Source organism: Apteryx mantelli, chromosome Z, assembly GCF_036417845.1.
Source record: "Apteryx mantelli isolate bAptMan1 chromosome Z, bAptMan1.hap1, whole genome shotgun sequence".
Lineage (NCBI taxonomy): Eukaryota > Metazoa > Chordata > Aves > Apterygiformes > Apterygidae > Apteryx > Apteryx mantelli.
The window spans coordinates 67,351,856-67,376,307 of record NC_090020.1 but is presented as its reverse complement, the minus strand read 5'-3'; the positions used below and the strand labels follow the sequence as shown (position 1 = coordinate 67,376,307).

General features: G+C 41.5%; 1 protein-coding gene across 1 annotated transcript in view; it reads right to left on the bottom strand.

The window, feature by feature from the left end:
* Window positions 1-24,452, bottom strand: part of ANKRD55 (ankyrin repeat domain 55) — a 54,912-nt gene that overhangs the window by 18,033 nt on the left and 12,427 nt on the right. Inside the window, exons 4-6 of the mRNA XM_067315912.1 lie at window positions 23,721-23,830; window positions 20,085-20,145; window positions 16,325-16,453 (exon numbers count right to left, since the gene is read on the bottom strand). Of these exons, the coding sequence (XP_067172013.1) occupies window positions 16,325-16,453; window positions 20,085-20,145; window positions 23,721-23,830 (300 nt within the window). The remainder of the gene's footprint in view (window positions 1-16,324; window positions 16,454-20,084; window positions 20,146-23,720; window positions 23,831-24,452) is intronic.

Sequence of the window (24,452 nt, the reverse complement as noted above, 5' to 3'; positions counted from 1 at the left end):
TCCTAGAGCACTCTGAACATTGGAGAAATAATAAATATCTCCAAAAACAACCTTCTCAGAAATAGCTTTTTTTTTTTTCTTTTTTCTGTTTTGCTAAGCCAGAGTCCAGAAAGATACGACCCTATATTTTCTCATTGAAATGTAGGGTTGGAAGAGAACTCAAAAGACCAACCCACTCCTGTGAGTCTGTCCAAGTGTACCTAGAAAAGCCATGTCAAATATTTGCTTTAGTGGTTCTTAAAAACTTTTTTATCCAGTTTGCTCCAGCGCTTCAGTGTCTTAATAGAAGGTCTATGTTGTTCTCTAACCTGCAAATAAAGCTGAATATTTTATATCCTATCTTGGTGGAAATAGAGAAAAAAAGAAACATGATTCTAGATATTCTTATTCATATAACAATATAAAAATATAAGCCTGAAAGGTCTTTCTAGGTCATCAGATTCAATCCCCGCAGTCACTTGCAGCTATGTCATATCATCCCTTTCATAAACATATTGTGTCCATTAAAGGCTAGGGTTTTTTTTCCCTATTACTCCCAATGGAAAGCAGTTCAAGAACTTGTTTGCTTTAATGATTAGTATCTCTAATTTCTATTCATTACTAATGGCTGATTTATATCCTTTGTTTCTGTGCCAGCATTATTATTTAACTTAAATAATTCTTTCCTCTAGATGGTATTTATTCCTCAGGTGTATTTATAGACAGCCATCATATCCCTTCTGAGCTGTTCTCTTGCTGCATTAAATAAACAAAGTCTTTTCAGTTTTCCTTGTAAAATATGCTATTTCTCTGATCAAGCCACTAACCCTTTTCCTTTCATGTTTTATGTGTGTATCCTTGGAGAGGGATGATTAAAATTGTACCTACTGATACAGATACATTTTTGCCAGGCCTTTGTACATTGACACTAACTCTTCCATATTCCTTTTAGAAATACTTCTTATGGTATGTCACACAACAGTGTTTGCCTTATTCACAGCTGTGTCCCATTAGAAGCTCCTAGTCATTTTGGATAACCCATTACACGAGGTACTTCTCTTCTGTAGTCATTTCCAAATGTAGAGTTTCTAGTTTCTAGGAGGAACTTTTGTTATTAGTACTCAAGTGAATGAGTTAAGCATTTTATGCTATTCAATTTTGACCCGTTCATGTTACTCCAGTTTTCAACTTGATCCAAACTTTCCTGTGTCATATCCCCATCCTCTTCTCTTAATGCCACCCAGTTTATTGTCATTGGCAGATTTCATCAGAAAACACCTGTATTTTATATCAAGTTGTTATGAAAATATTAAGCAAGATTGATTTCAAGCCTTATCCCTGAAGGTAATTTCCTTCCAGCCTCTGTTCAACATTAATTACTACGCTTCTTGATCTCTGAGATACAACCTCCTTTGCTTCTCAGTACTTTTTCCTATTATTCTGTAAGGTGTCTACTTATTCCAAATATATCTTTTAAAGATGGTTATTCATCTAGGTATATCTCAAACCTCTTCTACGCATTTTTTTCCTTCTCGGGATGCAGATTCCTGCTAATTTTAGCAGCATTGATTGAAGACATTCCAGACTCTTTCCAAACGCAAGCTCTCAGTTCAGTTGATTTCAGTAATGAATTCCCTTAATTTATCAAAATTTGTCCCTTTGAAATCAAGAACTTTTGTTTCATATGTACTTTGTTTACTCCCCTATTCAGTTTAGAGTCTGCTCATGATCATGCCATCCAAACTTATTTTCTATGACAGAGCATTCTGTAATGTTCTCAGTAACCATGTTAACATTGTTATCAATTCTTCTTAGTTGTCTGAATATCTGATGAAAAAGATGTTGCTCTTCATGTTTGGAGTATCTGGGCCCTAGGAATAATAGCAGTTCTTTTTCTCCAGTCTCTCCGTCAAAAGTTTAATTCCTCCATACTGACATTATTCTTTGTTATGTGTTTTTGTAGCTAACATCAGAGAAATCTGTAGTCACATTCAGGGCTAACTAAATCTAGAAGTCTATTGTATACTTCTAGTGCTACCACAATAAAACATATATTACCATCCTCATCCAAGTCAGTTTTATTGCAAAAAAATTATTAACATGAGATAACTTATGGATAAGAACAACCTATTGCAAGATACACACATGATGCTACCATGTCTTTTATTTTCATCTGTCCCAAACAGTATATGCCTATAAATACTCATATTCTAATGACACTACTATACCTCTGATTTTATATTATCCTTTTAAGTCCAAATTTTGTGTCCTGCACCTAAAGTTTCAGTCCCTCAATAGTCTTGCACAACTCCTACCATTTGCATAAGAACTTTTCCACTGTTCTTACTGGCATTTTAGATATTTACAGACTGTTCTGTCTCCCACAAATCTTCCATTTTCTAGACTAAACAAACCATTTCAACCTCTCTTCATAGGTCGAGTTTTTCAACCCAGTTATCATACTTGGTGCTCGCCTTTGGCCTCTTTCCAGTATGTCTACATCCTGCTTCAACCATGGCACCCCAAACTGGACTTAATTATCCAACTGAGGCTTCCCTCCTGCCATTGAAAATGAAATAACTACTTCCTGTATCCCACATGTATCACACTTCTGTTAATACATCCCAGAATGGTGTTTTGATGTTTGCTTTGCATCAGAACCATAATTTAAACTCCTACATAATTTAAACAAAATTTGTAATCCACTAAGTCTACTATTCGTTTTGTGCAGACAACTTTCATTCCTTCATGTAACACTTTTCACTGTTCTTTTCTGAGTGCTGTTTTATTAACTTCAGTTCATTCCTACAATTTATCAAGATCATGCTGAATTTCATCTTCTCAAGTGCTGGGTACCCCTCTAATTTGTTTTTAGCTGTGGGTTATATACATGTGTTCTGTATTTCATTACCTCATTATGGAACAAATAAAACCATTCTCAGGATAAATCCCTGGTTGGACTGTCCATGAGATGTCCACCTCCGAAGGTTATTTGAACTGTCCTCCATGTTGCTGATAGTGAATAAATGATGTATGACATAAGTCCCCAGCTGATTTTGATTGTCTTACCCCTTCTTGTTCATCCCCAGTGGGAGATCTTTCTTTACATGGCACTGCTGATTCATTCACATTCAAATGCATTATATCCAGTAATTTCTTATCTGAGGAAGCAGTAATTGCATCAAAGATGGCTGTTAAATTTCTGTTCTGTTCTAATAGTTCCAGTGAGTTGTTAATAACTTTTTCTAAATAATCAAAGGATACTTTCTAATATTTTGAACCTTCTGCTGACAGAGACCTCTGACCGACTGCCATGTGGCTTTCCAGCTCTCTCTTCTTAGGGATGCCTTCTTATCTTTATACTCATATTGGCTTTTTTAAGTTGCACACAAAATTCTCTTGAAATGCTTACACTGCCCTTATTCTGAGATTGATAGCTTCAAGCTGAGGTCAACAAAAATGTAGTCTTCCTGTGGTAAATTTACCATGAACCCACAATACTATTGTTAGAACAGCATGTTCAGTGGTAAATTTACCATAGGAAAATTACTTGGTTTTGCAGCCTCTACTGCATCTATCCCTACATTTCATTTCCCCCCTCCCCCTTTTTTTTCCAAGTTCTTTTCAGCAACTTTCTGAGAGATTATTAGATATTTTTGGTTTGTGTTTCTGTATCATTCTGGAGTGTGCCGCCCCCTTACTCCCTCAGTTTTTTTGGACTTTTGTCCTATCTCACATCTTTCAGTGAGCTTTTCTTTCTTAGGTCACTCATATTAATTAAACTTGCTTCATGAAGAAGTAATGTCCTAAAACCTTGATCCTGGAGCCCTTGGAAAGGCAAACTCTCATTGTGCTTTACACAAGCTTTTGTCTGAGGAAAATTGGGTGATCTGTGGGCAGTGACTAATAACAAATTCACTAACATGAGAATCATTAGTTCTCATTTTCACTTGACTACAACCCCATTTTCTTTAACTGGCTAATATAAGGTTCACCTTCTGGTAGCTCCATCTCTCAGTGCTTTCAAAATAAGAAAATATTCCTTCAAGAAGTATCCACTGCATCAAATACCGTGCAGAAAATCCTGCATGTTTGGGCTGCTTTTTTAGTTTTGACATTTTTTTTTCACCTATACCTGCTCAATTTATCCTCATCTTTACTACAGCTTTTGTTGTAATAGCTGATTCTCATATTTCCTCCCTTGTGTATGTCCAACTGGTATACAGAGATGTAATTTTATTTATGTGGTGTTCATTGTCACTTATGTAATATCCTGCCATAACACGGCATTTTATTCTGCCCGGTCTTCAGTCTTACATAGTACAGTGTTTTCCATGTTCACTGCACTGTATAGAAGGTTAATTCTTCCCCACCTCAGAATACGCTGGTGAAGTGGATATTACAATGCCAAAGAGAAGGAACATGTATATGTAAGGGAGTCTGTAAGCTGGCTTGTGGCTACCAGTAATGTAGAGATGGGAGGGGAGAGGGGTAAGCTATGGACCACTTAACTATTTTCAGGAAACCCTGACAAAGTATTTTTCCTCCCAGTGAATGCCTCTGGAGATTATGTGGTTAGATTGTATTAGTTCTCCTATATTTTCTGTCTCTTCTCATCAGTGTTCAGCTTAAAGTCTTCCCATACCTATAGTCAGCTTTGCTGGATGGAAATTCACCACTAGAGCTCTTCATATTGTTCCTTATCAAAGTCATTCCACTTTAGGGCTGTCTGTGTTTCCTGTTCTTCCTCCTTCCCTCCTATTTCAGTTCCATACCTGTGAATCCAAAGCTTTGACTTTCCCTTTGATGCTTCTCTGCTCTAACACCCTGAACGGCTTGCCATTTTTACTACCATTTCACTGTTCTCTGCAGCAACAAACAAATACCATTCCCACTGCACTACTCTGGGATTTAACTTACTTTCATAAAGAAACACCATAAATGACTATGGATTTAATAAAATTGCATCAGTACCTCTGCCTTCCTCCTGAAAACCATCTTTCTGTGCCACTGGGTACAATTTGGGTTGTACATTACAGAATGCTAGCAAGTGTCCCAACCCTTCTATCTTTTCTCTCATCCCTTGCAAACTTTTCCAGGTCACTACATTTCTTTTCAGACACACATAGCACATTTTAATAAGAATTTGACTGTACCACCAAAAGGGCCCCTGAAGAAGAAAGCAAAGATCCTTTTCTCCTTTGCTGAGATAAAGAAACATGAGCAAATTCAAGTATTTGTAGAGTAACCCATAACAAAATTTCCTTCTTAACTCCAGTTGAGGCTATTACATTGGCAAATACATCCCTTTCAAGGTCACCTTCTTTCTTTTTTCATTTTGAAATTCAGTATTTACTGAGTGCAAAGGCTATTCCACAGACTTTTCCCACATGACTCTGTTGGTTGGGGTTTGAAGAGCTGTGATCCTTGACTCACAGCTTTGCTGGCAGAAGTCCTATGTTCAGTTACAGCTATACTGGCAAACTAAACTCTTTCTTCGGTACAATTTTTTTCCCTTTTGGGATTAATTTGACTGAAGTTCAGCTGTCCTGATATTCATGTTCAGAGCACGATGGCTGTGCATTTTATCATTATCTCTACTGTAACATGAATTCAGAGTTTCATCCTAGAATTGGAGCAACACAAACTTAATGTTGCATTAACAGTGAGGAAAGTCTGGCTGGAATCAGATATTAAGACTATCAAAGCAGCACATCACAGTCTAACTGTAGATGACATATCACTGTGAAGGAATTCTCTCTCTCTCAGCTGAACAGAAGTAGTATCTGCTGTTTTAAACCTGGAGAATGCCAAACTCAGAACCAGAGACACAATGCAGCTCATTCCAGTCTCTGCAGAGATACCTTGGCTGTTCAGGCTGCTGCAGTGAGAAGCCTCCATAAGACTGGCAGGTTGGGTTACAGAACGGTTTAGCACACATGGGAGCTTTCTTCATGTGTGCTAACCCTTATGGGTTAAGGGCTTCTGACATTCCCTTTCTGAACCCCAGACTAGAGAAAGCTCCTGAGGAATGAGAGCATGTTCACTCTGCCTCCACTCCTGCCATGCCCTGGCTGCTAGAGGGCTGTGATGGCTGCAGAGAAAAAAATTGGAGATCCCTGTTGTTTCTCTACACTCAGAGACAGGGACAACTGGGCATCGTGCTGGGGAAAGGAACGATCCCTAATACCATCTTTAGCTTTTGTCCTGCCAGTGAAACTTTACCAGAAGTTGCCTGGACAGAGCCCAGGCACTTCACGGGGTGTGTTTGTGATGGCAAACCAATATAAATTAACAAGAACTGTACTGACGCCACTATAGTTACATTGGGGAGACTCAGCCAGCTCACAGAGGAGCTCATTCATCTTCTCCTAACCTTACTGAGAGCGCAGCTAACAGAGGCAGCAAACAGACGCAGCAGTTTGCGCAGCAGTGTTTGGGCTCTGACTAGAACTTGAGGATCTTGTTGGAAGTTGTGGGCTTTGTGAGAACCCCCGAGGACCTAGAAGGTGATTGCTGTGAACAGGAAAGGGGAAGCTAGGCAAGGACAACTGCAGGAGGCCTTGACTTTTCCTGGGAAAAGCTCCTGGGAAAAGCTCTAGCTAGGAGTGGCTGCTGCTAACGAGCTCTCTTGGTTGCCCCGACCAGAGGGAGTCGGGGCCTTTGATCCCGGTGGCCCTTGATTAGGGCGGGTCAAGCACCCTCTTAGCCAGTGCTAGGGAGAGGCCTATATAAGAGCCAGGCCTAGAGCGCAGCTCCCAGAGGCAGCTAACAGAGGCAGCAGTTTGCGCAGAAGGGTGCACGAAGGGACCTTCGTTTCTGTTCCCTGTGGCGTACGCTTCCCCAAGTATGGTCATGACACGCCGCAGAGTGTGTTCCCCAGTGGCTGTTGGAGTTGCTGTGTCAGAGACTGGGACCCAGACCGACCCTCTGACAGTAGATGCAGCCCCACAGGTCTCAGGCTGCAGGGAGTGCTTGGGGCCTCTCCGGGAGGCCTGGGCTGGCAGCCAGCTCTCCTGCAGGAGGTGTGCTGCTGTTGACGACTTGTGTCGGCAGGTAAGGGAGTTACGGGAGGAGGTCAGTAGGCTGCGCAGCATCCGAGAAGCAGAGCAAGAGATAGACAGGGTATTCTCGGAGACTGTGCAGCTTCGGGAGTCCCAACCCCCCACAGCAGTGGAGTTGCCAGAGGGCTCTGTGCCGTGTGAAATGGTACATCATAACACTGTAGAAGAAGGCTGGAAACTGGCCACTCCTCATAGGAGGAGGAAGGCTCTTACTCCTCCCGAAGACTTGCAGCTGAAGAACAGGTTTAGTGCCCTCCAGGATGAGGAGGAGATGGGCATGGCTGCAAGGGAAGTACCTGGGACAACAGACCCTGTGCCCTGCCGGAATGCCCGGAAGAAGCGGCGGGTGATTGTTGTGGGGGACTCCCTGCTGCAGGGGACGGAGGCATCTATCTGCCAACCTGACCTCATGTCTAGAGAGGTTTGTGGCCTGCCGGGGGCTTGTGTGAGAGATGTCATGGAAAGACTGCCAAGGCTTGTCCACGCTTCGGACTGTTACCCAATGCTGCTCTTCCATGTGGGCACTAATGACACCAAGGGCAAACTGGAGACCATCAAGCAGGATTTCAGAGCTCTGGGGATGGTGGTCAAGGGTCTGGGAGCCCAGGTCATCTTCTCCTCAATCCTGCCAGTGAGGGGGATGGATGAGAGGAGGAGGAGACAGACTTTCCAAGTTAACAACTGGCTGCGCTGCTGGTGTTGGCAGCAGGGTTTTGGTTTCTATGACCATGGGACCCTGTTTGAAGATCGACAACTTCTGGGGAGAGATGGGATCCACCTCACAAGGCAGGGCACGCGTGTCTTTGCCAACAGGTTGGCCAAGCTGGTAAGGAGGGCTTTAAACTAGGAAAGATGGGGGAAGGGGACAGTTATAGTGCCAGGGTAGTTGGCAAAACACCGCTCAAGTTGGGATGCCTCCAGCAGGTGAATTCAGCCAGGGAAGTGTGCATGGGATGTGGCTGTGGAGGATCCTCTTGTATCCCTCCTGGGAAACCTGCATGCTCGATCACCTCCCTGAAATGCCTGTACACCAATGCACGCAGCATGGGGAACAAACAGGAAGAACTAGAGACGTGTGTGCGGTCGCAGGGCCATGATCTCATTGCCATTACAGAGACATGGTGGGATAGCTCACATGACTGGAGTGCTGTCATGGATGGCTACGTGCTTTTTAGGAAAGACAGGCCAGGAAAGCGAGGTGGTGGAGTTGCTCTTTATGTGAGAGAGCAACTGGAATGTATTGAGCTGTGCCTAGGGGTGGATGAAGAGCGAGTCGAGAGCTTATGGGTAAGGATCAAAGGGCAGGCTAGCATGGGTGACACTGTGGTGGGTGTTTACTACAGGCCACCTGATCAGGAAGAGGAAGTCGATGAGGCCTTCTACAGACAGCTGGAAGTAGCCTCATGATCCCAGGCCCTGGTTCTCATGGGAGACTTCAACCACCCTGATATCTGCTGGAAAGACAACACAGCTAGGCACAAACAGTCCTGGAGGTTCCTGCAGAGCATTGGTGACAACTTCTTGACACAGGTGGTGGAGGAGCCAACAAGGAGAGGTGTGCTGCTGGACCTCGTACTAACAAACAAAGAAGGACTGGTGGAAGATGTGAAGGTCGGGGCAGCCTTGGCTGCAGTGACCATGAGATGGCGGAGTTCAGGATCCTGCGAGGAGGAGGCAGGGCACTGAGTAGGATCGCAACCCTGGACTTGAGGAGAGCAAACTTTGGCCTCTTCAGGGACCTACTTGGAGGAATCCCATGGGTTAGGGCCTTAGAAGGAAGGGGCGTTCAAGAGAGCTGGTTAATATTCAAACATCACCTCCTCCAGGCTCAAGAGCGGTGCATCCCTATGAGTCGGAAGTCAAGCAAAGGAGGTAGGAGACCTGCATGGATGAGCAAGGAGCTCCTGGCAAAACTCAACCAGAAGAAGGAAGCATACAGAAAGTGGAAAGGGGGACAGGCCACTTGGGAGGAATATAGGAACGTTGTCAGAGTATGCAGGGATGTGACGAGGAAGACTAAGGCCTGTTTGGAATTAAATCTGGCTAGGGATGTCAAGGACAACAAGGGCTTCTTCAAATACATCAGTAGCAAGAGGAAGACTAGGGAAAATGTGGGCCCTTTGCTGAATGGGGTGGGTGCCCTGGTGATGAAGGATGCAGAGAAGGCAGAGTTACTGAATGCCTTCTTTGCTTCAGTCTTTACTGCTCAGGCCAGCCCTCAGGAACCCCAGACCCTGGAGGCAAGAGAGAAAGTCTGGAGAGAGGAAGACTTTCCCTTGGTGGAGGAGGAGTGGGTTAGAGATCATTTAAGCAAACTTGACACCCACAAAACCATGGGCCCTGATGGGATGCACCCACAAGTGCTGAGGGAGCTGGCGGACATTATTGCTAAGCCACTCTCCATCATCTTGGAAAGGTCATGGAGAACAGGAGAGGTGCCTGAAGACTGGAAGAAAGCCAGTGTCACCCCAGTCTTCAGAAAGGGCAAGAAGGAGGACCCAGGGAACTACAGGCCAGTCAGCCTCACCTCCATCCCTAGAAAGGTGATGGAGCAGCTCATCCTGGAGGCCATCTCCAAGCATGTGGAGGACAAGAAAGTGATCAGGAGTAGTCAGCATGGCTTCACCAAGGCAAAATCATGCTTAACCAATCGGATAGCCTTCAATGATGGAATGACTGGCTGGGTAGATGAGGGGAGAGCAGTGGATGTTGTCTACCTAGACTTCAGCAAGGCTTTTGACACTGTCTCCCATAGCATCCTCATGGACAAGCTCAGGAAGTGTGGGCTAGATGAGTGGACAGTGAGGTGGATTGAGAACTGGCTGAACGGCAGAGCTCAGAGGGTTGTGATTAGTGGCACAGAGTCTAGTTGGAGGCCTGTAGCTAGCGGTGTCCCCCAGGGGTCAGTACTGGGTCCAGTCTTGTTCAACTTCTTCACCAGTGACCTGGATGAACGCACAGAGTGCACCCTCAGCAAGTTTGCTGATGATACAAAACTGGGAGGAGTGGCCGATACACCAGAGGGCTGTGCTGCCATTCAGAGAGACCTGGACAGGCTGGAGAGGTGGGCGAAGAGGAACCTCATGAAGTTCAACAAAGGCAAGTGCAGGGTCCTGCACCTAGGAAGGAATAACCCCCTGCACCAGTACAGGTTGGGGGTTGACCTGCTGGAAAGCAGCTCTGCCGAGAAGGACCTGGGAGTGCTGGTGGACACCAAGTTAAGCATGAGGCAGCAATGTGCCCTTGTGGCCAAGAAGGCCAATGGTATCCTGGGGTGCATCAGGAAGAGTGTTGCCAGCAGGTTGAGGGAGGTGATCCTGCCCCTCTACTCAGCCCTGCTGAGGCCCCATCTGGAGTACTGTGTCCAGTTCTGGGCTCCCCAGTACAAGAGGGATGTGGCACTACTGGAGCAAGTCCAGCAAAGGGCTACAAAGATGATTAGGGGGCTGGAGCATCTCTCTTATGAGGAAAGACTGAGAGAGCTTGGCCTGTTTAACCTGGAGAAGAGAAGGCTGAGAGGAGATCTTATCAATGTGTACAAGTATCTGAAGGGAGGGTGTCGAGAGGATGGGACCAGACTCTTTTCAGTGGTGCCCAGCGACAGGACGCAAGGCAACAGGCACAAACTGAAACACAGGCAGTTCCATCTGAACATGAGGAACATCTTCTTCACTGTGAGGGTGACAGAGCACTGGAACAGGTTGCCCGGGGAGGTAGTGGAGTCTCCTGCTCTGGAGATGCTCAAAACCCGCCTGGACACGATCCTGTGCAACGTGCTCTAGGTGACCCTGCTTGAGCAGGGAGGTTGGACTAGATGATCTCCAGAGGTCCCTTCCAACCTCAACCATTCTGTGATTCTGTGATACTGCTTTAGCCTCAAACACCCACTGAGACAGTGTCTCTCACAGATTCAGTGTCTCAACTTGGCTTGACTTTGTGGTACTCTTGGAAAGAGAACATGTTGTTGTTGTACAAGATACTTTGTCCTGAGGTCCTCAGAGCACTGCTTGCCACTGGTGCAACTAGGGGACATGGTGTTTCCAAAAGATTTATCCTTTCACCAACCACAGTGGTGACTGGAAAAAACTACCAATGACCAACTCAGTCATGGAGGCAGACCTCTGCGGCTATCGTATGTCCTTGTCTCTCTTACCTTGTCTTCACTCAAACAAAAGAACTGCATGAAATACTGGCCAAGTCTCTCTGAGAATTTATTTTCATTTGGGCCCTTCTATAAGAAGTCTGTATGATTTACTTTGTACTATGGCTATGACTAAAATTACTTGGCAGCTTTTCCCAGCTAGTACGTTGTTGTGAGGACTAATTTCTGTGGATGAGCAGTTGATGTGGTTTGAAAAAGAGGTCATCTTTTATTCTGCAATAGAAGAAGGATTTATTCCTTACCACTGTCAAGGAAATGGAAACATTTATCTCCCAGTGCCTTTGCGTAAGGTATAGGAGATTAGGACATTTATAGACAGGCAAAAGGTGTGATACATGCACATTACTCATGTTCTGGCATCCATTTACAGCGTTACATTCCCAGCGACTGTGTGCTGGGAAGAGGTCTGGCAATTATCCTGTACTTACCTATGGGTTTTGACCTAGACAAATTTCTGCTGAGCTCATTGAGAGTTCTGCAATTGATTTATGTGGAAATTTGATTGACATGCATAATTACATCCTCAATGGCACATTCATACCAGAAGACTTACTGTTTAACAGTCAGTTATTTCACGTAAGGGCAATTTTTCTGACAATCCGATTGTACTGATGAGTTTGGACACCAATACTGTGCACTTCTGTACCATGTACAAGCCATGATAGGGGTTCAGCTTAAAAACTGGCATAAATGAAAGTGGAAAAATAGGATATAGCTATACTAGAAAGCTAAGTAGCTCTAGGGAACTTTTCTGGACATGGGAACTCAATTGTCCATATTGTAACTTTTTTTTAAATCTTTCCTGGCATAATTTTGACTTGGGCCACTTAAAGCTTTCCCCACCAACTCCTGGGCATGATTCAGGAGTTAGCGTGGGCCACAGACCATTCTCAGTAGGCAGTTTGTATTTGGCCATCCTCTTCTGGAGAATAAGAGAGTTTAACAGTAGGGGCACAGGCTGCCCCGTGATAGTTGACCATATGGCCAGAGACCATACTCAGGCACAATTAATTTGCTGATACCAACATTACCACAAAGGATTAGAGCACTTTTTAGAAAAAGTTCCTGATGATATTGGAATATGTTTATTGGAATGCGTTTATTTCTTACCCATTTAAAACTATCCTATTTGCAACCCCTCTTCCTCCTTGTTTTGCATCTTGACAGCTCATTCCATAAAGCCCTACTGCCATGCAGTGGCCCATCTTCAATGAGGCACAGCTGTACCCTTGCTGGAATGACAATATTTACCAGAGAAAGGTAATGGGAATGGTTAAAAAATGAAATTTGAATATGTCTTTTTATTTGTCTGTTAACAGTCAAAATAGTCTTTAAAGTTTTATGAGATAAAAAAAGAAGTTGCTACTCTCCCTCTATAGCTATCTCTGGAAAACTCTACGAAACAAGGAGAAAACAAATACAGTTTTACAAGGAAAGAAATTTGCTTGAAACCACCCGAACTGTGAACCATGGCTAGCAAACAGAATTAAGGCATTGCCTCCAGCCTAATCCAGCAACAAACATGTCTGTCATGGAGTAACACTTACCTAGTTTTAATAAATCTTAGAAGTTTCTCCCCAAATCCTTCCACCACAGGCAGCCCACAGAAAAAAATGGGGTCCTGGGCTATACACATTCATGTGGGGACAGAGAATGTGCTCAGAGCGAGCCATACAGGGACACCAGGGCCCTGACTACCACTGCTTTCTCTGTGTGGCCAGCTGTGCCTTTCTAGATCCCCTGCAGCAACAAAGAGATTAGTTCCTAGAGAACCTGACACTTAAGTGTGGTCTCACCTTCCAAGTAATTACAAAAGGCTGCCAAGCCTTGTCAGCCAAACACAAAGGAATAATTGTCTATACTTTTCTTTTACCTACATGTCTTAACACATATTGTATTTCTGCTCGCAGGAAATGGGAGAATGAAATAATTGCACTATAGCTACAGAGAAAATGTTCCAAGTTGGTAACTTTTTAAAACTTTTCACTGTGAATCAAACTGTAAAAAAAATCATGAGTGCAGGTCCATATGGCAGAATATTATTCTTAATGGCTTCTTTTTAGTTGCCTTCTTTTTATCCCTAGAGGCTCTTATTTTTTCACCTTACAAGAAAGATGGCTAGAAATCTTGGTTCGATTGCTTATTCTTTAAATGAAAGATGATATTTTTACATAATCATATGATTATGACTTGGGAGCCAAAGTCTTAAGAAAGAGACAAAGAAACTTCTGGTAGAAAATATGACAAATGGCAAGACAATGCAGGAAGACTTCAAATCTTTCCAGACTATTTCTAAGGTACCAATAATACTATAATTATACACTACTATATTATATACTAGTATATATAATAACATAGTATATACTATATTCTACTAGGATTTCAACAGCACCATTATCTCAGGCTTTTAGAAAAGCTTTTAATTTGGTTCCCATATCAGTTAACAGCTTTTCAATATAAAGCTGTGTTTCCTTCTGATTAGAGATTATTGCTGTTTGGAATGAAAGATGAGAAATACCTCCTAAGACACTCCTAATGTAACTCTATCTGTGCAAATTCTTAAAAATACTTCATGGATGCAAAATTCAACATGAGACATTCCCTCTTGAAGGAATAGGTTGTGTTTTCATCTCTGATGAAACACATTTGCACTAAGGGGGTGAATTCAAACAGTTCATGCAGTAGAAAGTTTGAGCTTTTCTATTTAGCAGACCTCAGTGTGGGCAAAGTCTATCTAGTTACATGACTAGGACTCCAGCAGGGAGTCTGGCCCACAGCCCCCATTTGTCTAATGGGAGACCAAACACCAAACATGTTCTTTGAAACAGCCACTGTGGAACAATCATTTCATATGAAACACACATTAGTCTCTGGTTTCAAATGACAGGTGATGGTTCCTATGTGGTCCCAGTCTGTGTTTCAGCCCAACATGCATAAACTGTCTCTTTTCTGCACCTTCTGAAACAAGTTTCTGTGCTGTTCCCAATGTTCCCTTGCTGCATTTTTAAAAACTAAAATTAAACACAAAGCTCTATTCATCTGAAAAAAACCCTGCAGCTGTTAGCTGCCTGAGCTATGAGTCTCTTGTGCTCTGAAGATATTAATACAATTCTTAAAGGAAAAATATCTCCTCTCCAGCAGCAAAGGGGGAGTTTATTAGGCATTCTCTGGCACTGTCCCTTCAACAAACACAGCTCTGCCTCCATCCTTTGAACTCCTGAGGAAAATACCATGGGGAAGCTCACTGAGCACATTAAACATGAGTATGTGAAAATGATGATCCCACCCAGCAGAGCTGTAGTTCTGCTCTCCGTTATAAAGAGAAAGTTATGACTGTCCATAGTATCTAGTTCTCCTGGGCCTAGTAGGGCAGCAGGGAGCAAAGGCAGAAAGTACTTCTTCTTGGCCAATCTTAGGCAAGAGAAGTACTAACAGGTCTATTCCACGCTCTGATATTTGAACTAGCTTTTCTTGATGTAGAAGATGGAAAGAATATGTGGATGGAAGTAGCAATGTAGAAGGGTTTGTAGCAGGAATCTCTCAAGAAAAAAAAAGAGGGTCATTCTGTATGTATTTTCTTTGATTTCTAGGAGCAGCTAGAAGGGAGAAAGCAGAGGGATTTGAGATTTGCCTCCACCTAGGGCAGTGTCTTTTGTGCAGTTTTAATTTCCCCCTATTTCCAGAGTTAATCTGCACATTTGTGAGCCAAAGGGTATGGAGAGGTTAAATGGTGGGACTAAATCATAGAATTTTAAAAATACAGAATCAAAGAAAGATTAGTGTATGAGAGGATCTCTGAGGGTCCTGATGTGGAGGGGGTCCCACTTTGTCTTTCTGTTGGAGAGATTGGTTGTTCCCAGAGACATAATCCAGACCACTGCCTAGCTTGCATGAGCCTTAGTTTCAGAGATTTCCCTCTGGAAGGTGCCTGCATTGGTGTAAGCCTAGAAAAAACGCACAACAGAATAGATGCCTTTAGTCTCCAAAGACACAGTAACAAGGGATGTAGCCCAGATTCAAACTGATCAGGATTAAAGATGTATGAAACTGTGTTGAAATAACACCAGTTGCAGAGACCAAAATATAACTCTACTTCAGAAAAACAAAAGTCGACTATATGTGAACCTGTGAGAGGCTGTGGTTGAAGGAAACATTTTTCTTTCTAGATGTCCTACTCATACATAAATATAGTGTTTGGCAGTTCAGAGCTTTTTTATTTCTTTGTTGACACATATTTTAAGATGAGTGGACCTGGACCAAAAGGTGAGTATGCAAATATTTAGTCACTGTATGAAAATGTTACTAGATTTTCTTGGAAATTCCATTTCTGCTTATCTGACGTGTAGCTGTTTTGAATGTTGGTACTTACTGGAATGTGCTATTGCAAGTGAACAAGTAAAAACATACTTATATAATTGTTCTCCTCCTTTCATCTGGAATGTCTTCTGCAGTAAAGTTTATGCATAACTTCTTAAACTACACTGTATTTTACACCACTTACTAATAAATCCTTTACCAGTTGCATAATATGGTGTTTAATATCACATATATTTATTTACCTGTGTATTTGTCTTCTCTAATTATCTGTCAAGTAATTTTTTATCAGTTTGGCATTGTTTTTTGCATAGGAGATAAGAACATACAGTTCAACAAGAAATGTGCTTAACTCCATGTCTTCCTTAATTTCCACAGAGGCCGGACTTCAACTCTTCAGCTAATTATTCCACAACAGTAGCTGTTTAAATAAGTTTTAAATTACATTTACATTATTCTATTCCCAAAGGTCTTCAGCAAGACTATTTAAGCTGCTGATTTCTGCGATTCTGATTTGGTAAAAAAATATAAGTTTAACATGAAGCATACATATAGTTCCACTGAGATAAATGATAATTTGGCTTAGGGTGACAATGCTGAGCCTACAGGAAATACTCTCTGAAGCAGAAGTAAGATCCCTGATCTGTGCCCAATGGCAAAATGCAGGGGGACTTCAGTGGGGGTTCTTAGCATCCGTCTTCCTCATTGCTCAGCTAAAGCACTTGCTTTCTGAGTATCTCCGGCGACACAATAGCCAGCTCAGTTTAAGCAATTGCCTGTTGAAATGGCAGCAGCTGTGGCTCACCTGTACAGCCCAGTGCAGAGCTGTTTTGAAGTCTTTGTCCACCAGAGTCAGGTCTGCTCCCTTCTGCAGCAGGGTCTGTGTGTGCTGGGGCCTGTTGTGGAAAGCAGCCCAGTGAAGTGAAGTCATTCCCTGAAAGCCACAAAGCCAGAGAGCAAATAATCATCACTCACAGTAGCACTTTTCAATTCTGTTTTAAACTATAGATAAGCTTGACAGCTCTGAAACCATTTGACTCTTCCTTCTTTATCTTAACGTGAAATAATTTGTAGCAACTTCTGAAGCAGTGGAGTCGTAAGGCAGAAGCAAGCAATTAGATTTTTGGAGTTATTACAGAAAATTGATACAAATATGAATGCTTCTACCATACCTAACATGCCTGTAATCAATAATGCTTGGTCAGGAGCATGACAGTTGGGGAGCAATCCATTATTACTCATTTTAGATCCTGTGAGAAAGGCTTATTTTAGACTGGTGTATTCTCAAGACTGTGTGATATTTATCTTAGGTCTTTGATCCAAAATAAATATTATAAGTTAGAATTTTAGCTGGCACTAATCAGCTAGCTAAGGAAGTGGCCCAATGATATCAACAAGAAACTCACAATATAAACATATCGTATTTACTGTTTAAGGAGAAAACAAAGCAAATGGGAAGCTATTGACCTGCATTTTCATTCCATCTTAGCTGTGTTCAATCAGTGTTGAAAGAGCAGAGAATTCAGGGCCTATATTTTTACCTTCATCACCACGGTTACTCTAAATCCATAATATTAAAGATTTTCTGTATAAAGTTACTCATTCAATGTATTTCTTAAAAATTGCAAATTCTGTTCAGATGTGGTGGCACTGTACTTTGCACAAGTGTTATTTACTACCTCTTTCAGGGAAAATGAATTTCAAGGCCCTTTCCTGGATTCCAAAAGGAAAAAAAGCAAAAATGTGGAATGGAAAATAAATTAAAACCTGACATAGAGCCCCATAAAGTCAAATGGCAACAATTCAGGAAAAGAAGTGGATATAAAACATTCATTCAGACAGCTTATCAATGCTTTAATACTGGAAGTTGTTAGCAGTGATTTTCTGAGTAAAAGCTTGAGTCCCCTAACATTAATTTCCCTCTACTCATTGTAAGCTTTTCAAGTTCCCAGATGGCTTAAATATGGATGATAGCAAAAAAAAAGCAGTTCAGCTAGAGCAGATTTTTTTTCTAGTTGGCGTTGGCAAAGCTTAATTGTGGGGGTTTTGCTTTTGTAAAATCAAAAACGAGAGTGAAATCCTATCCCCATTGAAATTAATGGGAGCTCTGCCATTGACATCAGTGGACCAAGATTTTGACAGAAGGGACTTAGTACTGCTGAGGGACACTCAATATTTGTGAGTGGTATAAGATGAGGCTTTAGTAAGGTTATTTCCAGTGGCACAAGGGTCCTCAAGACCAGTCTGGAGATCAGGAAAAATCAGTGAAAGAGGGGACGCTACAGTGTGCAAGGCCAGTTTACCATCATCCACTGTCAGTCTGTTGATATGAACAAAAGGGCAACATTCTTGAAAAATTAACTCTCTGCTCCCACTGTGGTCACTAACAGAGCCATTTATAACATAAGAATATAAAAAGAGCTGTAGTCAGTAGGGATCAAAGGTCTGTCTAGTCCAGGAACATAACTCAGAGTGATCAGTAGTAGATGCTTAGGGATAAAATACAAGATATAAGGCTTGGTGATATGCAGCCACCTAACATTTGGTAATCAGTAGGCTAAAGACTTTCTACACCATCCAGATCACTAAACCATCAGCCTCCACAGTGTAACTATACATTATATGAAAAAGTACTTCCCTTCATTTTCTTTAAAACTGCTGCCTGGTAATTTCTGTGGGTGTCCCCAGCATTTTAGATGTAAAAAACAGTGAATAATCGTTCCCTTTTCACCTTCTCCATGACATTTATGATGCAACATACTTTTATTATCATCACTTTGACATACTTACCAACTGAAAGTCCTATTCTGGTTAGTTTATTCTAGTTAGTCAGCCCATGAAAAGAAGCTGTTCTATAACTGTGATCATCTTTGTAGTCCTTTTCTGTTCCTTTTCTTGTATATCCTTTTTCAGATGATTTTTGCACCCGGTATTCATGATGCGGCTGTACCAAGGATTAAGACAGAGCATAATGCTGCTTCCTGTTTTGTTCTCTATTTCTTTTCTAATAATTTGTACATTCCACGTGTCCTTTCGGAGCACTGAACTGAGCAAAGAGCATTGAGCTGGTTATAGTGGCAGCTCACACGTGCAGGCCTGCCACAGTGGGCCACAGCTGTCTAACCCATACCCCTCTGATTTTTGCATGGTGATAGCACCCTTGAGTGGCATCTGTTGATAGCCTACTGTTTGTGAGATAAAGCATGAGGGGCACGTCAGAACTATCAAAGCTGGAAGAGTTCGAAGATCCAGCAAAAGATAAGACAGTCAAACAACTGAACATCTATGAAAATAAGGAGCAAGAGGGGACAAAACAGGAGAAAAAATAAGAAATAGCTATGGATCATGGGCAATGACCATAGAATAGTGAAATCCAGAAAATGGGGACCTGAACTAGCAAGCAGAACATTTATTTGCATCTGGGAGGTACACTATGATAGTGATTTTGCCCAGATTCTGGGCTTTTTCAGGGAATGTTTGTTCACATTGTCATCTCACAGGCCTCATAAGTAAAACCACAGAAAGCCACAGTTGTGGAAACTATGAAGCCTCCAGATGTATTTCTTACTGCTTACGTGTTTATGAATTCACTGCGGTGTTTTTCTCAAGTGTTTTCCTTATGCTGAGAGAACAGCTTTATTAACTGAAATCAGTTGTGAAGACCCACATTTTTCAGAAAACATGAATATTCAGGGTTTAGGAATGATAGTTGAACAAATACCTTCTTAGTGCTAGATGGCAGTGAACTAAACTAAAAGGTCTAAATTTCATTTATTGATGCATACAGCAAAACATTATGGATTGAAAGTGCCATCCAGGGTTTGATATAATTCATTAGCAACATAACTCTATGCAAAGACAAACTTTGTATCTGGTTTAGGTTGTTGTAAGCAGGGTCTGCAAACTATCCAGTGGATAAGGGAAGAGAGAAAATTAGTAGCCCTGTGGTGGTTCTGTCACTGTGGAGAGGAGAAGCATCCTTGAGCAATTGCTAGAGTGAAGAGAAACATATGAAAAAGCATCCAGAGTCTCTCTCGTGCCTTGGCTTCTTTATTTGGAGAATCAGTCACATCTGGAAAATTGAGACTCTCCTGTGCACAGTATTTATATATACATATGCAGGGCACAATTCTTTCAGGATCAGAGTAACCTAGCATAATTTTTGTAGCTCTGTGACTGTTCCATGCTATACCAGGTTTCTGCTATTTTCCCTGAGAATCATTAAATCTTTAATGGTGGAGAGTTTGGAAAAGGTAAAGATTCAGTGCAGTGTCTGACTTCAGAAGAATCAAAAGCAATTTATGTCTTGGCAAGTGAGTTAAGAGACTTTTTCAAGGTACCTCATAGTTGGCAGTACATACAGAGGTTTATTAGTCTAGAGGTGCATCACACATAGTAAGAAAAATGAGACAAGGCTTTGCAAAGTTCAGTAAGAGCATTAGAGAAGTCTTAGGTTTGTGCATAGTCTCATCACAAAATTGGTGGTTCTGTGGTTTCCTTCTGCACAGAATGAGCAATATGACCTCGGAGACGGGGACTGGGACTTGTAGTGCAAACTCACTCACCTCATTGTCCTGATGATTAATTTCGCTAAGATTTGACTGCTGCAGAAGCACATTCAGAAGCCTGCAGAAGCAATGACATAATCAGTGTGCTGCACTCCTGACTGAATCTGAAAAACTGACATTTTTTGAGAAGCAAAACATGCAATTTAAAGCAAAATCCGTGTTAGTGATGGGCACAGGTCAGAGTCTTGGGTCTGGGTTTTGTAACGCTAGAAAAGCAAATAGGATCTTATGGCTTACCGTAACGACATAAATTTACCACTGAGAATCAAAAGCAGATACATTGGGAAGAATTCTTATGATGATTGCCAGAGGGGAGTCAGAATGTGTAATACTGTATGCACGTGCAGTTTTCTGTAACTTAGAAATTCATTGTAATCCTATTTTATGAAGTTTTAAACAAACAGAAATGGTAATGACCTGTTTCTAAAATGGGTTTTCAAACTTTTTGACTTGAAGTAATGTAGTGTTTTGTGTTTGTGTGTACATACATACCTACATACCTACATGTTTACACACACACAAACCAATAGGATTTTACAAGGCCTCACAGTGTGTCTTCTGGGATAAGGCCATGGCACAAAATATAGCAACACTTTGGTTCACATTTTTGTAGAATATCAGACTACAAACACTCCCCTCTGGTGGAGGGAACAGTTACAATAAAATAATGACACATGAAATATTATTCAAGTGGAATAACATTTTTAACACTCAATGGATTTTTGCCACATGATTTTCATTGCTTTCCTTTTCCTTATGTCATCTTATGAAGATGTTCTGAAATCATGATAAGTTTGGAGCAGATGGTTGTGTCTTATGGAAGAATGTAAAGTATTTGGACCATGCAGGTGGGTGGACTATAGAAATGACAAGGACCATCCTGTCACAGCCTGTAACAAAGCCAAATAGCACAGATGCTAGCCCTTATGTACATTTCTTATGATTCTAGCAAATGGAAAGATCTGCCCTTAGTGGATCCCTATGTAGGATCAGGATCATAATGCAAATGTGTGGCTATAGCTCATCTGATGGTATAAGTTTGTTAGAAACCTTCAAAACATGGATTTTTAAAAGACAAACAGTTTTGCAAGGAGATTAAAAGATGATGAAGTATCAAGGTGGGAACTCTAACAACTACAAAACACAGAGGCAGTACTTTATAGGAGGCAAAATGCTATTTCTTGAATTCTGAAGATTTTTCGCTTCATTCTCATTAGACAGCAACAAGTACAATCTGCTCCTTGAGTCTGTAAATTTTGCACAGTTAAATGTTTGCAATCATGCATTTACTCCACTTGAAGGAGACTGAATGAAAATCTTTTACTGCTTTTCAGCAGGACAATCTTCAGCTACTTCCAGTACGTTTTCTGGACTGAACTGTGCTCAGGTGTGTTCATCAGATTGAGTTGAGAATGCTGTAGGAGAAATCTATTTGTGGTTTTTTTTTCAGTAATAAACAATTAGATAGTGTAAATTATTCAGAATGAAGACATTTCAAATTGCTTAGGGATGATTTGGGTCATTCTGCAGGTGAAAAGCTGATCTGTTTGTTAATGCCATGTTCAGGTGGCAGAAGTCCAAATTGAATTCTTTTTTCTAACTCGAAGCTCCCTAAAGGGTGAAGACTGGGAATATCCCAGTGCTTTATTAGGACTTCAACTCAATTTATATATGGATACAATCACTTGTAGAAAAGGGGTGTTACGCCTCCTTTTCTGAATCACACAGCATAATAGAGTCATGTTACAGGAACTCTGAAAAGGAGGACAGTTTAGGATTGCCATGATTAGTACAGTAAAAAGTTGTAAAAGGAAAGAAACATTTTATGATCATTTGGCACAATGAATTAAAACAGAACCTCAGAAATTCAGTGTCTGAAACAAATCTGGGTAAAAACAGACGAGTGAGCAGAAAAAAAGCGAGGTAATGGTAACATGCTTGAAAAACCCACGTACACCTGGTTTTATAATCTTTTACATGGTTCTGTAGTTTAACTCCAGATATCACCAATGAAACAAATGTATTTGAAAGACACATATCATTCTTTTAAAACCTTTATCCACAAAACTTGGCACACTTTTATCCTCAGGCCATTATGGCTACAGCATTGCTACCAGTCAAATATATGGATATTCAGCCACCCCAGCTGAGAATCCTCTGATATCTACTACTTTTAGATATACATTTTGTAGACAGCAGTCAGGAATTCCATGGATTCCCTTTCTACCTTTTCTCCTAGGCTCTGTGGAACATGTACTGAAGCACATAAATCAATTAGCAAATCTAGTGATAAATTATCATAAATCAAGTGACTGCTCTCTCTGTCTTTCCATGCAGTCTATGTACTGCCTCCAGCAAATAGACTTGTAGAAGTGGGCTGCCAGCTTTTAAACTTGGCTGAAAAAGCATTTCATAGCTGGCCACCATATTTGCCCTTTTGCCAGTGACATGGGATTCAAGAGAGCAGCGACGACTGCGATGGAAAAGTCATCCCTGCTGCTCCAGCCATGTCTTCTGGGCACGGGGCAATCCCAGCCAGAAGACAGATGTAAAGGAGCTGAGCAGCTGGTAAACTGGCCAGAGCAAAGGTCTGCCTGTGATTGCAGGGAATGTGAAAAAACATTCAGGGAACTGTGTGCTGCTGTTAAATTACTGTTCCTTTTAAATATCAGCATGCCTAGTATTGGACAAACATTGTCTTCTTTCTGTAGAGGCTTTGTTTAATGATAATGCACTGATACCTGTGCAGAAACCACCAACTATTCCCTCTAAGTAATGCATGAAAAGCAGCAATGAAGGTGGAAAATTAGGAAAGCTTTTGAAAAGAGGGTGAAGAGCAAGATGAACAGAAATGCACAGAGCTCTGGGCTGGTAACAACAGCAAAACCACAGCCTCAATGATTAAGTTAGATGAACATTTTACATTCACTGAATGTGTCACCTCTCTCTAATGTCTTCCTATTCCTCTAGACACAATTTACTTAGGAGAGTTTTTTTAGTGAATTTATTCGGATGTACAAATCAAGACTCAAATTTTGTCAGCTTTCCTGTTATCATAGGCTAGAATGAGAAAAAGAATATCTTCCTTAAGACAAGAATGAAGAATATATGAAGAAATACTCTTTGGTTGCTACTCAGCCTTCATTAAGAGTAGTTAAAATGAAACAGTCCACTAAACCTCAGCTTCCCCTTTACAGTAGGGGTTCTCAGAGAGTTTGTCTTGTGGAAAGCTTTTCTCACACTCGCCATGGTACTCAGAGAAGATGTCCAGAGAAAGAGCTTTCTGTAATATTTCTTGTGGAGAGGTGGCAAAAGGGTACTTGGTCAAGGGAAATCCAGAGTTTCAACTTCTGTTATAATGTTGTTTGTTTGTTTGTTTGTTTGTTTCTCCTGCTGTTGAGATCTTAAATCAGGCTCCTCACCTTGCTTGGCCGTATATCTGCATTACAGAAATATTGTACAAAACTCTTCTTCCTCTCTACCCTCTTTATGATAACTATTAAGCAAAAGAACAAGTTGCAAGTTTAACTGTCACAGCTTCCTGGCCTGTGCTGCCTTTGGTGCCAGGTAAATTCTTTTGTTGACTATCTGTTGATATTCAACCATCAAACACTGTTGGAGCCTGGGACATACCTCACATCAGGCTCTGCGGTAGCAGCATGTAGTGGCAATCTTCCATTTTTATCAGGTATGTTCTGTTTAGCACCATTCCTGAGCAGGCTGACACAGCCTTCCAGCCAGCCCTAAAAAAAAGAAATGACATGTCAAAGAAGAAAGTAAAACACATCAGACCAGATCTTTGCTTGGTGTGCCTGACTTCAATGTGGGACTATAGCCATTTCTACCACCTGAGGAACTGGCCTTTTTTTCCCCCAGAATAGGTCTCTCAGCACCAAGAGTGGTTCCCCTTTGGAGTGTGAGTCTCAGACTGGCTCACCCATTTATTTTTGTGATAAGGTGTTGTATTTACACTGCATTCAGGCTTTTTTGCAGCTGTGGCAAGGAGTAAACAGTGATTAACACCCTGCTAATTCCTGTATCACTGGCAAATGCCACACATATTCCTGCATGTGGATTTCATTATGCCAGGCTAAACCAAGATCATGAGCACTTAATCTCATTTCTTTTACGAGAATTAGCACAGATGACAAAACGATACTAAAAAAAAGCCTTAGAATGTGGTCTTTTAAACTTTGTTGCAGAAGTCTGAATTGGTGAAAATGTAAGACTGAAAACAGCACCAAAACAGATGGGATGGTTCTTGGAATAAAACCTTCTATTGATCACCCGAACAAAAAGGCAAGTAAACAATCTGGTTGTAGTTGTGTAAATCTTTCAGCATATGCCTAAATCCCAGGGAAGTCA